Source organism: Sphaerodactylus townsendi, linkage group LG06 (assembly GCF_021028975.2).
Source record: "Sphaerodactylus townsendi isolate TG3544 linkage group LG06, MPM_Stown_v2.3, whole genome shotgun sequence".
In the NCBI taxonomy this organism is placed as follows: domain Eukaryota; kingdom Metazoa; phylum Chordata; class Lepidosauria; order Squamata; family Sphaerodactylidae; genus Sphaerodactylus; species Sphaerodactylus townsendi.
The window spans coordinates 91,378,369-91,394,858 of record NC_059430.1 but is presented as its reverse complement, the minus strand read 5'-3'; the positions used below and the strand labels follow the sequence as shown (position 1 = coordinate 91,394,858).

Below are 16,490 nucleotides of genomic sequence, written 5' to 3'. Positions count from 1 at the left end.
TTGTGTTTAACTTTTTCACTAGCAATGGATCAGTTGTGGGCCTCCCAGAGATCCAGCAAGATTCTTGGGGAGGGGCTTCTGCATAGTGACAGCAGGAGGATGGGACATGTGCACACACTCCCTGTACACCTCCACCCCACTTGTTCCTGCTTTGCAGCGAGGGTAATATTTCCTGTTGCTGTGTGGAAACTGCCTTAAACAGTTACTCAGTTAGGTACTAGTTGAGCCCACCAGTTTAAGTCCCCCTTTGGAAGCCCTCCTGCCTACAGAGGTACAGCATGAGGAATGCCCTCCCACTTGAGGCTTACCTTGTACCTGCCTTTTGGACATTTTTACTCAGGTTTTTAACTGAGAGGTTCCATCAAATGGCTTTTATGTTCTGCTTGAGGACTCTGTTACGAATCTCATTTCAGGCTAATCAGTGTTTTTATGCTGAATGTTCTAAATAATAGGTATGAAGTTCAGAATTGGAACCTCGTTCTCCACCTGGTAATTTGCAGGTGCCAGGACATTGCCACTTCAAGGAACTATGCAAATAACAGGCATGGTAGGGGTTTTTGAAATAGGCATCCCATAGGACAGTGGTGGCTAACCTATGGCACTCCAGATGTTCATGGACTACAATTCCCATCAGTCCCTGCCAGTATGGCCAATAGGAATTGTAGTCCATGAACATCTGGAGTGCCATAGGTTAGCCACCACAGCCATAGGAGCTCTTGAAGGAGTGCCCAAGTGGGGAAGAGGAATAAGAGAACAGTGCAGGAAGAGGCTTAAAGGGAAATGCATTTGTGGGCTCATTGCATGTCTTTGTATAAAAGATTATGGCGCTCGGCTTGGGCATTTCAGCCAAACTGTTCAGATCAGTTGGGAATTCAGTTCAGTATGTGAGAATGTGCTTTACAAGGGGCTGCATTGTTTGCTAGCAGGAAGAAGTTGCCCACCAGCTGGTAATGGAATTCTGAGGTAGGAAATGTTTACTTATCTGCTGGGTTATTTTCTAAGCATAATCTGCCAAACTCCCACATCGACCTTCAAGGTGAAGGGCAACTCTTCAACAACAACTGGTCAGACTTCTTTTCTTAAAAAAAGAAGTTTTTCTTTGTTCTCCTGAACTTTGAATGGCTGCTCCTTGCTCTTTGACGCTGATAGTATTTCAATTTAGCCACCTTGTTCCCTGTTCCTCTAACTGCAAAGTAACATTAGGTCAGTGAAACTGCAATGCTTATTTTGAAATAAGCTTCAAATTTTCCCTTTAAACGGGAAGAAGTAGTTAATTTATCAGGCTGCAGTCATAGCAGTTTTGATTGACTAGGAAGTGGACCCCTAATTGCACAGTTGCTGAAGCAGTCTGAATGGTGGACTGTTTTTACAATGCACTTCTGTGTCCCAATAAATAGCCCCTCATTTTGAGTGTTTGCCTGGCTAGTGATGCTGCTATTAGTACATGGTGATTGGATAAGAATGTATTAAATGCATCAGTGTTGAAAGCTCTCCAGTGGAAGCACAGAAGAACAGCCTACGTGTGCTTTTCATTAGGAGTTCTGCTGGGGCTGTTTTCCTTATCAAAGGCCTCCTTTATAAATAAATGAAATGCTGTGGGTGTGCTTCCTTGGAATGGTGTGATCATCTTGAAGTAAATTGCTGTTTTGGACCTGGTTTTGGCAAGAGCCCTGGCCAAAAAAGGGGTGGGGCAACCCTGAGCAATTCCTGTGAGATCATGAACAAACTCTAAGTAAGCCAGTGTTTAAGGCTGCAGAGGAGCTGACTGCAGAATTCCACATCCTGAGTGTCTCGGGTTTTGTTAATTTTTCAAGCAAGTTCCTAGCCCTTATTGCAGGGAAAAAACTGTTGAGCCCTTGAGCCCCTCTCCAGGGTGGGAGTTGCCCTTCCTGTGACCTCAGACACAGTGTTCTGGGTGCAGCTGTGCTTCAGCGGTCTTTGCCCAAGTCTAACAGGTCCTGAGTCAGGCCATAGCTACATGGGAGCATCTTCCTCAGCTGTCCAGGCCCTCGCCCTTTTTATTGCCTCATCCAAGTCTGGGCTTCACCCCTGGCCCTCCTTCCTGGCTCTTCCCTCAGATTCTTTAAAGGCCCTCATCCAGTTCAAGTCCTCCCTTCTGGGCCAGGCTTGGCCCTGCCTCCTCCCTGTCACTGCCCCAGGAGAGCAAAAGCTCCAATTGAGTTTCTGGGCCTGCGCTAGGTTTCTTGCTGAGGGCCTGGGCCTCTGGCACAGCATCAGGTTATACCTGACCGTGGTTCAGCCTGCCTTCTAGACCTTTTTTGCTGCTGGGTGATCTTTGGAGCCCTGACAGCTGCTAGCCCAGGGCAGGGCTGCTCCCTGTGAGCATCACACCGCCAGGATTGTCATGTGCTGCCCTATATGCCCCCGGAGACTGGCTAAGTCTTCCTCCTGGGGTTTCTCATGGACCTTCTGAGCCTTCTTCAGTCCCCAAACAAAAAACAGTGTTGCACTTACCTGTATCTGCTGTTCATCAAATGATCTTCTGTGCAGACACACATAAGGGACTGCACATAAGACCACAGAGATTAACAATAGTTTTCAGGTATGAGCCAGAATGGATAAACTCTTAGGACCCAAGGATGTGTTTCCAACAGCTGGGGGGGAGGGGCAAGATTTCCATGCCCTGTAGTGTGCATTGTCCCTCCCCATGCTTTCCTGAGAGCAGAAATAAATTGTGCAAATTTGTTTAACTTTGTGCCATTTATACAGGTCACAAGTTTCAACTTTTCTTGGTCCTTTCATTTTTAGGCACTGGTCCAGCTAAAGATAGAATTAATCTCTGAAGTACGAAGTGCTGGGTTTCCTAAAATGCTGCTGCCCAGATTCAGATTTAGTCTATCAAGGAGAATCAGTGATTCTTGACTTTGGAAGAGTTCGCTAAGGAAAATGGAAGCGGTGGCTATCTGGTGTCCACTGGAGTCTTTGCTGGGAGGGAGTGGGAAGCTTTCCTGTTGTGAGATAGCGACTACCCAATGTTTTTGCAAAGAATGAAGTTCATGGGGAAAAGCCAGTTCCTCATTCACAAATCTGTACTATTTAACAACCTGTTCCTATTTATAATAGTCTGTGATGGCCCTGACAAATTTCTCAACCAAGAGAGCTGCAACTGAGAGCAGAATAGAAATTGTGAGAGATCCTACAAAAGTGGAAATCCAGAATCTTATACATGGAGAAAGCTTTCAACAGTTTTGGGTTCTATTCTGATCTTGTGAGCCTTGTATGGAATACAGATTCTGCATTTTATTTGTGGTGGTGATGGTGGAAAATGCCAAGTCACTGCTGACTTATGGTGACCCTGTAGGATTTTCAAGGCAATTTAAAAATTTGTAAATACATTTAATTTGTAAATATATCTAATTTTTAAATTCATGCATATTTAAGGGAGTTGCTATTAAATAGGAAAAGTTCTTTTATAATATATGACAATATGAAGTAACTAAAGATATTGCAATAGGCTAAAATATCTTTATTAAACAAATATAACATTAAGGCAATATACTTTGCTCCTGAATTTTACAAAAAGTACCAGATATTTCAATTACTGCAGAAACTGGCTTTCTTATTCTTTCAAATCTATTGATTATTTTAGAAGAAAGCTTGTTCTAAATGGAATTGTGCAGATATATACAGGTCTGATCCTTTCTGCTTTATGTTTGCTGTATGCATGAAGGTCCAGATTCTTTTATCTGCAGGTGCCTCAAAATACAAAGCAAAGCAACCTAGGAGTACAGTCAATATTAACGGATGCAACAAAGAGAAGGATCAATAATGTAGCCATGGCACAAATAAGGTTGCCTTGGTGATGGTCTTGCCAAGGGCACGAACAGGCCACAATTTCAGGTTTTGCTGTGTGTGGTCCAATCCTCTGGCTAGCTCTAGACAATGTGGCGATTGTATAAATATGGTGGATAAAGGCCATCATAGTGGTACTCCCGCCACTGTTCAATCTGTTCTCGGCTTCTCTCATCCTGCTCTGTAGAAGGAAGAAGAAAAGGGCAATAGTTTTTTAGAACAGCTGTGCACTCCTTTAATCGTGGGGACCAGTCCAAAGTCAAGGATACATGCAGAATGGAAAATATGGACAAGTAATGGTTTCTGAAAGATTTTGGGGTGATGCCAAGCTTGGAGTAACATCGATAGGACCAAATGTGGTACTAGGTACTTGATCCAGAATTTAAACCAAAGGCTTAAATGGGATCAAGTCAGAGCCACTGGATTCAAACACTTAACAGTCATGATTCCATTATAAAAAATACCCTTCTGAATGTTTCTGTTCGGCACATTGTGCAGAATGATGGAACTGTGAGGCTCTCCTAACCTCCACAGAGACTGAATGAATGAGTAGTTGCTGATCTTACCCATTTGCAGGGAGGAGCTTTTAGATGAATGAAGTTGTTGTAGAACACAGGTGTCTAACTTGTGGCCCTCCAGATTTTATGGACTTTCCCATCATCCCCAGCCTATGTGAACATTCTCACTGCCTGACCAGCTACAGATCTCCTTTTCAGAGCTCAAAAAACCCCTCAAACCCATCCAGGTGTTATTTTTAAAAAATGGGTGACAGGTGAGACCCTGGGCAGAATCTGACTATGTGGGAAGAGTATACTTGAGCCAAATGCAAGTGGCATTTTCACTTCCATCCCATGCATTTTTATTTTTTTGATCCATACATGTTTGGGATGACCTTTGCTGTGTCGTAGGTTTGAGAACTTCAGCTATAGAGCAGTGATGGTGAACCTTTTTAAGACCGAGTGCCCAAATTGCAACCCAAACCCCAGTTATTTATCGCAAAGTGCCAACCCAGCAATTTAACCTGAATGCTGGGGTTTTAGTTTTTTTTAAAAAACGGTTGGCTCCCTCTTCCTCCACCCCACCCGCTTGAGCAGAGGCCAGCCTGCTCTAGTCTCCAGCAACTCCTGCGTGCACTGCTCTGTGCTTCTCTAGCATCTCGGCCTCCTCGGGCAGCAGCCACCCGGAGCACAGGCACCAGGGCTTCCAGCCGAGCCATCCTTGCTCACCGTGGTGTGCGCACGTCATGCTCAGTGGCCCAGGCCAGCCTAGATGTGTGTGTGGGGGGGGGGGTTGATTTTCTTCCCCCCACATGATGAACTCTGTGTGTGTGTGCCCACAGAGAGGGCTCCGAGTGCCACCTCTGGCACCCATGCCATAGGTTCGCCATCACTACTATAGAGAGTGAGAGAGATGTGGTAAAATTCTGAGGCAACTGGCATAGCTCTAATGCTCATGCTTCACTTCTGCAAATGTTTCTGCTGCCTTTCTAAACGCTAAAAAAATCCTGCAAGTTGTTTTACATCTTGGGGGGAAAATTAGGTCGTATCATGAACAGTTCCACCCCCCTTTTCCACCCACATCACCTCCTGTAGCAGTCCACTGGTGTCCTGTAGGCTAAAATATAGCTGATAGATTGGTCTGGGTTGTGCCCAGTGGCGTATTACTACTACTGTGTTTATTGTTGCTAGCACAAGGGTTGTGGGGTGCACTGCCTCCCACCACATTGCTGATGAAGATACGCTCACTTGGTGTTTCCCTGCATTTTTTTTCTTGTACCCGGCTGTGCTCCTTGCTGCTCGAGTCTCTGTAACTCTGAAAATGTTGATTTTAATACCTCAGGGGAAAAACTTGAGCAGAGTGATCTCTGAAGAAAAATATTAGTTGGGCTAAGGCCTCCTTTTAGTGGTGTGAGGGACCAACAGTCCACCTCAGTAGCCGTATCCTCTCTGGGCAGTGGTGAGACCTCTAGGGCTTTTACTCCTTCATTAATGGTAGCTGCCTGGTTGTGGTGGGGAATTATGTGGTTATCCTGTTGAACATGGGTAGGCAAAAAAAAATATGTATAGGAAGCAGCACTTTTGCTTGGGGTCAGGAGACCCAAATGAGTACAGAAAGCAGTTGTTCATGCCAATTTGTTACCTTTTTGGGGGAATGAATTTAAAGGCATTCCATTACGGCATTTCCTGAGGAAGAAGCAAGGATCCAAACAGAAGTCATTCTATACATGGACAGATGTTTCACAAGCAGCAGCCCTGACTTGCGGTGTGGCTTGTAAAAAGGATGCTGGATTTTCTCTTGCTAGTGGCTCTGACCCACAAGGTTTGGAGGCCTTCTCAGTCATGACCCTGACCCTCTAAATGGTCTCTTGTGAACTTTCAACTAATTCTGTGCAGGATTATTGCCATAAAAGTTAAATAAGAATGGAACTGTCACAAGTTATTTTAAAACTTACTAACGGGGAGTAAAGATCCCTGCTAGGGCAACTCATGACCATCACATTGTCTTTTGAAACTGATGGAAGGTGAGACTGAGTATTTGCTTTGATGGGAAAGTTCAGGCTGTATCTCAACCTTTGCAATTGCCTGCTCAACAAAAAGGCTACTGACCTCACAGCACCAAAATTTCAGCAATTTCAATCACTTGCTGTGCACAGCTGAATAACTGGGGTCTTAACAACTCCTGAGCAGCAAGCATTCCACCTTGGCAACAGTAATTCCACATTTAGAGTATGTTTCAGTTGCCATTTGCGTCTCGCTTGCACATCTTTAAAGGTGCTTGTTTTTGTTTTAAATCAATAAAGAATTGTGCGCTTTTGAATTGTCTCAACAAAGAACAATCAGAAACCTTAGACAAGAAGGAGATTTTGTTTCCTAGCAATATCAAGTGACAAGCATGTTGAGAGCCATTATCTTAAAAACCAATCGGTGAAATCTCATGAAATGGAGACGCTTGCAGTGCAAACTGAGAGCAAAGAAAGATTCCTTTCTTGCCGTTGCTAGCATTGCACAACAGCCATTCTGTCAACCAAACCAGAATTAAGCCATGAAGCATTTCTTGAAGGGAGCTGGTGCCATCTAATCTTGTACTTTTGCCGTTCTCCTGCGCTAGCTGCTAGCAGTTAACTCCTGGACAGAGGTATGGCTAGGGGAAATGGAGCTCAGTGCAAAATCTGAGTTTTGCTCTCCCCCAGGTTTGTGTTTGTTGTATTTTTTAGCTTTTTTAGTTTTTGGCCTGCAGAGGGCACAGTTTTTAGGCTAGCAGCATCAAAATTTCAGGGGATCTTTAGGAGATTATCCTGATGATACCAGCCAGGTGTGGTGAAGTTTGGTTCACGGGGTCCAAAGTTATGAACTCTCAAAAGTGTAGCCCCCATCTCCTATTAGCTCCCATTGGAAACAATGGAGGATGGGCACCCCTTTTGGGAGTCCATAACTTTGGACCCCCTGAACCAAACCTCACCTAACTTGGGTGGTATCATCAGGAGAGTCTCCCGAAAAGTCCCTAAAATTTTGGTGCTGCTAGCCTAAAAACTGCACCCCCTGCAGGCCAACAACTGAAAAGCACTAAAAATACCAAAAACAAACCTGAAATGTTTGCTGCCCTCCCTCCCCCCACCCCACCCCCACCCCCGGCACGTGCCCAGTGCAACGCGCACCCTCCAGCCTCCCTGTAGCTTTGCCTCCGCTCCTGGATATTGGTTCACATGCCACATAGCTTTCCAGTGGTCAGGCATGCATGACACAAGAGTCTTCCAGCATGTAGCAAGCGGCTGCTTTTTGTCATACTTTCTAATCTCACATTCTTACCATCACGCTCCTCCTCAACAAAATTCTCAAATTCATTCCTCTGCTCTTCGTAGTATTCCCTCCTTTGTTCATCAGCGGCCAACATCTGGTGGGTCTCCGCTGCATTAGAAAATAAACATAACATTGGTGTGGGGAAAGTATGAAGAGGAAGTGAAGGTCCCTTCATTTTTGTAATGAATCACTTGGATATAAATTTTTACAACCTCAAATTTTACTTTAGCATTTCAAGTAGTGTATCTTGTGGCTTTGCTGCAAGCCTCCAGCACACATGTATGTGAATGCCCCACATTATGTTACCAAATGATTGTGTTAATCCCAGTTCTTTGAAATCCAATCCAGCTGAAGTCCTGCAGACAGTACCTGGAGTAGTGAGAGTAATGTGAATCAGGAATATCAAACAAAAACCTGTTCTAAGTTTGGAAATGAGCCTTCTTATTCTGAAGTTCCCAAGTTACTTTTAAGGGCATTCCATATACCTTGTTGCAGTAGTTCAATCTAGAAGATAAAGTGACTGAGGCTAGTTAGATTTGACTCCAGTAGCATCTTAGATGTCAATATCTAAGATATTAGATGTTAAGGTGTAACATTTTGAGAGTTAAGCTTACACCCTGAATCCTTTGCTAGCTTCTAAGGTGCTACTGGACTCAAACTTAACTGTTCTACAGTTCTGCGGACCAACACAGCTATCCTGTGGAACATAATTGTACTTTGCTCACATTATGAGAAGACAAGAATCACTGGAAAACATAACAGTGCTGGGAAATGCTGAATGCAGCCAACATGAGATGGATTGACCCTATAGGAAAGCATGACCTGAGTGAAGCTGTTAACAAAAGGACATTTGGGAAGCTATTCATTCATAGGGTTGGCATAAATCAGGAGCAACTTAAGCAACATTTGTGTAAGTATGCACAGCTAGATAGTCCTGGGTCTCAATGCAAAATACAAAGGGAATAATATAAGGCAATATATTTTAAACCCCCTAAAATTAAATTACAAATAGCGTGAACCTTCCATACTATCTCAACTACTATGAACTTTAATGGACCATTTTACCTGGTGACTTCTTGAGAAATCACAATGGGAATAAGTCCCTCCTTAGAGTATTCTCCCCCTCCCCCCACCCAGCAACATCTGCTGCTACTACTGCTGAATTGCTTGCCTATTTAAATCCTTCCATGATCCTGCTAATTTGTTTGGGTTAACAGTGTTGAGTTCTGGGTGGTCTAGCAGGTCTGTGAGGTGACTCACAGCTGTGAGGTGATTCACAGGTCCTCCCCTGATTCATTTGGCTACACCAACAAAATCACTCATTTTACATAACATTCTAATGAAGAAGAGCTTGGATTTATATTCCATCTCTCCTGTAAGGAGTCTTACAGTGGCTTATAAACTCATTTTCCCTTCCTTTCCCTACAACAAGCACCTTGTGAGGTAGGTGGGGCTGAGTTCTGAATGAACTGTGGCTAGCCCAAAGTCACCCAGCAGGCTTCATGTGTAGAAACAGGGGAATAAATCCGATTCACCGGTTAAGAGTCTGCCTCCTACTTGTGGGGAATCAAACCTGGTTCTCCAAATTAGCATCCACCACTCTTTACGCCACTCTGGCTATCCTCAGTCAGGAGTTGAGTGGAACTTACCAAGTAAGTTCCTGGTAGATCACTGCTCTGGAAGAACACTGGGGGCCAGGAGTGAGCAGATCCAGGAGCGCCTGGCAGTACCACAGAGCCTGGCTGGCTGGCTCTCATCTGGGCCATGGTGGTGATCATCATGGATGTAGGTTCCCTCACTGCTTTCCTTGATTGTGCTTGGCCCCTCTCCAGTCCAACCAAAAAGTTCTAGTGGGTGGTACACATCTTGAATGTGAGAATGTCCAGGGCCATGAGGGCCAAATTACGCTATGGCAGCTATATTTATTTCCACATAGAAACTCTAGGAAAGAGGCTATTTGCATTGAACAAAAAGTATGAAGAAGGAAGGATTCATAGGCATCTTCACCTGTACAGTGCTCTGATGTGAATCCCACCCTCTTCCATTGCTTCTGTTATCCTTTGGGAAGGAAATATTTCTAATCTTATAATGGCCAAGTGTGGTCCAGTCTGTGGATCAGGGGCACACTGACTATAAACAGTTTTGCAAACTGGGGGAAATTTGCAAAAATATTTGAAAACTTAAAAAAAATGTATTGGAGAATTTAAATAACACACCCCCCCCCAATAATACAGCACTGACTGCACATATGTAGATAACAGACTTACCTTTATTCTGGAGAGCCAGTAGCAGCCGAATCAAGGAGCCACTCCAAAGTCGGAACAGCTCCCAGCTTTACAGCTGTGGAATCAGGGAGCCATACTGGCCTTGGTGAGGGGGAAGATGTGATTCCTTGCCTCAAGTCTCAAGGATTCCCTCTCTTTTTATAATAATTGAAAGCAGGTTTGTGGAGGGGGGAAAGTTACATTCTGCAACTATTTTAAGAATGTAGATCAGTTTTCCTTCCATTGATAGGGCTTTGATGGAGTCAGGTGCATATTTCTCTAAGTGATGTTTACTGTACTCCTGCCAATAAGGTTGGAAAACGATCATTTTCAAAGCAATCCTAGTCGGACTTACCCCTGGGTAAATGTCCTTAGAACCTCCCTCTTCATTCAGTGCCTCAACGTTGCTGGACATTCAGCTTCTTTTATCAGCAAACTAACAAAGACAACTGAGAGCAGAAGTGTCTTTACTGTGAGCAGGTATGCTAGCTTCACCGTGCTGTCCTGCACCTCCCAGGCAGCCGCCTAAGATCTCTCCCTCTATACTCATCGTAGGGTTTAGAAAATTAAGAAACTCCTCCTTTCAAAGACATTTGGCAGATGATCCTTCTTCCATTTCACAAGCACCATCTTAGGTCATTTAGAAAAGCTACATGTAAACATACATATAGAAAAATAAAAGAAACTTATTTGCTCAAAGAACTGCATAAATACAGGTTTTGTAACCTTTCCGCTATTTTTTTCTGCATCAGCCTTTCCTAATTATGAATTCAAGCCGTAGCATTCACTCAGCTCTGGCCCTAATAAAATAAACAGTGCTTGCTCCATTGTATAAGCGAGCTTCAATTAATTCAGGTATTCCTTAAAATCAAAGAAAGTTGAGAGGTGTATTCTAATCCAAAACTATTGATACTGGTGAATTTCCAGAGTGTGGCAGAAAGTTTAAGAGACTGCCAGAGATGAAAAGAGCATTAAATAAATTCCAGTGTTCCATAAACACCCTCAAACAGTCTCACCATTGAGTTCGTCCCTGGATTTGGTAGATCTTTTGCCTCTCTTCTTGAAAAAGTTAGAGGCGTCTGATTCCTTCATGAAGACTCTCTTTTTCAGACCTGGAAGCAGGGAAACAAGTGTCTGATCACTGGTGAGAAACTGGGACGGGGAGATAAATACTCTAAAAGGGATTGTATATGCCATGTTTCTGTTCCCTATTTCCCATTCACTAATTGATGATATTGCATCTGCTCACTTACTTTGCTTGCTTGATTCACCAGCGGCTGCTTTCTGAGAACCCACAGCTACGGTATTGCCTCCCTCAAGGACTAGATGAGACAAAAACATAGACCCAGTTGTGAATTTAGTGAAAAAGAGAACTTCAGATAAAAGTTTGACCTTGCTACTTGTTGAAATAGATAATTGCCAACTTTGCATTCTAAACTGTCTGATGTACTGATGCTTTTCAACATGCCCTCTAACAGCAAAGGGTGACAGACTTCTTGATAAGAGGAGCTATATATTTTTATTTCATAAAGAATTTACAAAGCAGAGAAGCCGATTAAATTTAGCTCATGTCTCAGATGTGGATTAAAGACCAGTATTGTTAACATAAGCTCAGGGCTTCAATAAAATCCTTTAGCAGTTACAGTTGGTGATTTGATCAGATCAGAAACCTGTCTTGAATCTCTCCCGTCCCATTAAACTGGCAAATTTTGCCATCTTTTCCCCCACAGATATGGGGTGGGTTTTGTTGAACCTGAAACCTTCCTCTGGGGTGGTGATTACAAATTGTTATACATACCAGTCAGGAGCACGAAAGTCATGAGGCAGCAAAGAAAAAGTACTTGTTTCCAGTCCATCTTTGCTAGCTTCCCACTGACACAAAAATGAATGTTACAATAATTTTTAGAGCGGTGTTTGCTAAAAAACAAACAAAAAAACTGTCCTGTCCTCCTTCGAGGAAATGAAGCAGAGAGGGAAGGATCTTTCCTTCAGGGGTGGGAAGTGAGAGGAGGGGCCTTGAGTGGCACTGGAGTTGGCAGCTCCTTGCCCTGTGTCCTTGGCAGGTTGGAAGGCACATGGAAATATCAACACAGGGAGAATGCAATGCATCATGCAGTTCTGGGCATTCTGAAGTACTAGAGTAATAAGCAGCTAAGCAATGATGGGATACTTGGGAGATAACATCTTTCTGCTGGCAAGAAAGCTGAGAATTTCAGCAGGAAACTATCTGAAGTCTCTGTTGCTACTGTGAGGTAAAAGGCTAGCAAGGACTAGGGTGGCATCTGTCACTTGAATGGAATGGGAGAGATGATACAGGTGCATGATCAGATTAAATTCTTCATATTATAATTTCTAAAGACAGAACTGTGAGCAGTCTACTAGATCCAAGCAGGAAGCTGGCAACCCTTCCCTCCCATAACGTCTACATAGGAAGATGTTGGAAGTACTATACATTGATAGATGTACTATAAATGGAGGCGTAGTTAAGGGTTGTTCTTGATCAGACACACCAAGAGGAACGGGAGTCACAGTTTTGGTATCAACTCATGATTGTGTTGTTCTGGGATGCAAAGTCCCTTGAGGCATCTAACTCAGGGGTTCCTCAGCTGCTTGGAAGGAGCATGGGCCCTGCATGCCAAACAAACTGGTCTGGTTGCCAGAGTTTGGCACACCTGCCAGAAGATGCCTGCCCTTACATCAGACCAAAGGACAATACAACCCAGCAATCTGTTTCCAATGTTAGCTGGCAGAACATTTATCCTAGTGAGAATAAGAACAGGTGTTTGAAGAGTTTTCCTGATTCCAACTTGGGTGTTTACACTTAAATGAAGAATTTTGTCCTGGATGTATATCCTAACTTTCACTTAGATCTCTTAAAGCAGATATTACAATGGTTTTGGATTCTGTGACTGTGTTCTTTGGAGGAAGACTCCTTCTCCATCATATTTTCATAAGGTATATAATAAATTTTATTCTTTGTGCTGTTATCACAATAAACATCAACTGGAGATGTTAATGGTGAAGTTGGCGGGCTTATTTTACTTCTGCATGGAAACCATATTCTTTAAAAAAGTTAAGAATCTATATATATAAAAATCTATCAGTGCGTTTTTCTGCTGACAGGAAATCTCCCAACCTACTGGACCAATTGCTTTGAAATTTTCACACAACGTCGCATTTGCGTGCGGCCAGGTTTCCATACTGTTTCCACACCTTCTGTTGTGTACATGTCACAACTGTGCCAGTTATTGTGCACATGCCACACCTGTGACAGTTGGAACCACAGTTCTGTTCCGCAACAGCGCCATCTGCTGGCCGTCAAAGCAACATCCTCTGATACAAGGGAAACAACCATGCCTTCCTTGAAAACCGCTGCCATCTGGAGTGAAAAAAATGGGGCCCGCCATCTGGACATGGCCCACCCACCCTAGCGGAGGAAGGCGAAGGTGAGGGAGGGTCCAGGGGTTTGCTGGACCAAACGCTCTGAAATTTGAACACAACGTAGCTCATTATTCCCAGCATGTTTTAAGCTAGGTAATCGCCTGCAAGGGAAAGGAGTGAAAGAGACAGGGTCCGCCACCTGGACATAGCCCACACACCCTAGCAGAGGAAGGGGAACGTTGGGGAGGGACGGGGTAGGGTGCTATGCAAGGGAACGGGAGAGAGGGAGGGGAGTGAGGGGGCCCTTGCCCCTCCCCTCCCTTGCAAGCATTGTGCAATGACACATGTTCGAACCGTTTGCTTCCCCTTTTCTTTCTTTTCCACTTCACCAGACTGAGCCACAGCAACACATGGCCTGCCCGCTAGTTCTCAATAAACTGTGTCTCAAAATGTCTGCCATCTTGAGTATGAATTGTTCTTAATGGTTTCTTAATCCATAGATAGTTATGAGTACCTTCTGTTTCTAATTGGAATAATTTAAAAGCAAACACATGTTGGCATGAAAAATGCAGTGACCCTAACTAGATCCATATCAGTGATTTATAATTTTACAGTTCAGAGACAGCAGCCTCACATAAAATCCTGCAGAAAACAGGAATAGTTCACGTGCAATATTTTATTAAGTCTTCTCACAGAAGTATCCAAGTGCTTTGCCATGAGTGATAAATTAAAATAAAAAAACAACTACTGGGAAAGCTTAGGTTGTGGGTACTTTGTAAAAGTTTCAAATATGTCTGTGGCAATTAGTTGCTATTATGAATTGAAAATAATGACCTTAACTGGGGTGAGCATTTGCAGGTAGAACACTTCTTTTGTCTAGAGTAGCCAGTCACTCAGACAACTGCTCATGAACTTTGAGACCCTTGTGTGCATTTATTTCTATTACACTTTCAAAAGCCTTGATCAAGTGCTTATTTTTACCTCCTCTGCAAAAAAATAATATTGATATTGAGTGGCAAAAGGAAAAAAATTAAATTGATAACAAAATGAGTAAGACACAAGCCAAATGGATCAATAAATTAAACGAATATGCAGCTATAGCAAAACTGACATCCTTTATACATAATAGATCAATTTCAGAATTTCAAGGAAAATGGAATGTATTTTTAAATTGTATAGTTAAAATTAAGAATAAAGTTAAACCAAGTTAAACCAAAACAAAAATAGAAAGATTTGGGCAAGATATATTTCACAATAAATATATTATTAGATATGAAGATATGCTGAGAAGATAAAGCAATGTAATTTAAAAATGTAAATATAGATAGTAAGCTATATACAAATTGTATGAATATGAATCTCTTATGTTTTATGTCTATTTTTGTTTTGTGTATTGAAATAATATTTTTATAACTTAAAAAAAAAACCTTGTCTGAGTGCCACATTGCTGAGATGTAAACATTAATGCAGTTTTCTCAATTACCATTCCAGTCCTTAGCAGTCCTTAGCAGTCCTAAGCAGTCCTTAGCAGTCAGGTCATTCCAGTCCTTAGCAGTCAGGTCATAGAATATCCATGAGTGCTTGAAAGTAGATATTATTAATGCTATTGTCGAAGCTTTCATGGCCAGAATCACTAGGATGTTGTGGGTTTTCCGAATGGTATGATCCTCTGAAGATGCCAGCCAAAGATGAAGGCAAAACATCAGGAGAAAATACTATTGGAATACGGCCATACAACCCAGAAGATCCACAACATCCTATTATTATTGCTGTTTCTGTGCCATAGCAGCCTACAATTCTGATTAATGAATGGTTCTTATATTTTGCCTGTACTCTCAGCTATTACAAACTGTATATGATGATCTTTATACACCGTATTTGTTTTAAGCCTATTGGAGATAGGGGATAATTTTTCCACACCAACCAAGTCCAACACTCTTACTCCAATACTCTGGCCCCTGTACTCTGCTGGGCCTTTGCTTTGGAGCTCTTTACTTTGCTGTTAGACTCTCACTCTGTGTTCTGTCTGCAGGCACCAGAAATGGAAACCAAACATTTATTCTCACCCCTTCAATATACTCTCGGTCGAAAACATAATTATCTTTCAATAGTTATCTTTTCAGTGCTGTGGCTTGAAATGATTTCCTATTTTGCAAACCTTCCAAAATGTTGTTTGTAACGACTTTCAGGAAAAAGTCTGGGTGCTCTGCCTGGTGGTTGAGGGAGACAGGACCATCTCCCAATCAAAATACACATCAGACAAATCAACTAGTTACTAAAGTCTGCTGTTTTCTGTTGCCTTGGGATAAAAACACAACAAAAGTATTTCTGAAATATAATTAAAATAGTATTAATGGCAATTTTATAATTCCTAGGTTGGGAAATACAATGAAGACATTAAGAAATGCTTAGCACATGCCAGCTTTTATGTCATTTTAGAGATGTTCAGGAATGCTATGGCTCATAGCAGGAGCTGAGTATAGCAACAGTTCCATCTGCTGATCGTTGGAGGGAAAAATAACTGCATTCTTTTAGTGTTACCTTTCCGGAGTTTTGGGTAGTGCAGCTTGAGGCTCTTTATGTTTTCAGTTAAAAAAATAATAAAAATGCATTTAACTCCCTTTAATTGCTGCCAATTAAGTATGAGTTAACTTTATTTTTTTTACACTGGTAGGTGTATTAGTCTGTAGCAAAATCCAAAACCAAGATCTATATACTACCTTTTGCTAATACCATCCAAATAACACTATAATTGTGCAAGCTTCCAAGTTCTCCAGAATTCTTAATTAACCTGGATGTTAAAAACAAAACCAGAAAAGGAGGACAGAGAAAAACACCTTTTCACATTCTGTTGATTGCGCACTGAAGCCTCTCTATCTTCATAGAACGCTTGGCCGAATGCAGTGGGCAGCACAGGATCATTTAGCTGATATCAGATTGCATTCCGGTAATAAAAAAAATTATGGAAGCCATCTACTTAAAATACATCTCTATTTTCGTTATTTATAGCCCACCTTTCTCACTGGTACTCAAGGAAGATTACACAGAACAAATCAGTCCAATCAACAGAGTGGGACATCCAGTACACAGTGCGATATGATTTGACTTGTAGAGATCTGGAAACCTTTAATGGCATTCAGATAACAACAATAGTACATACTTTAAACCCCTCTAAAACGATAAATTAAAAACTAAATAAAGTGTTTCAAAAGTTATATTAAGAATGCCTTGCAAT

General features: G+C 42.3%; 1 protein-coding gene across 1 annotated transcript; it reads right to left on the bottom strand.

The window, feature by feature from the left end:
• Positions 1–3,472: 3,472 nt before the first annotated feature.
• On the bottom strand, positions 3,473–12,138 carry UCMA (upper zone of growth plate and cartilage matrix associated). Its single transcript, XM_048501088.1, has 5 exons — positions 11,673–12,138; positions 11,128–11,196; positions 10,891–10,986; positions 7,620–7,718; positions 3,473–3,994 (listed from the first exon to the last, which is right to left on the bottom strand). Exons 1-5 carry the CDS (start codon positions 11,728–11,730, stop codon positions 3,897–3,899), a joined length of 420 nt encoding a protein of 139 aa, XP_048357045.1. The 5' UTR covers positions 11,731–12,138; the 3' UTR covers positions 3,473–3,896.
• Between the last annotated feature and the right edge of the window lie 4,352 nt (positions 12,139–16,490).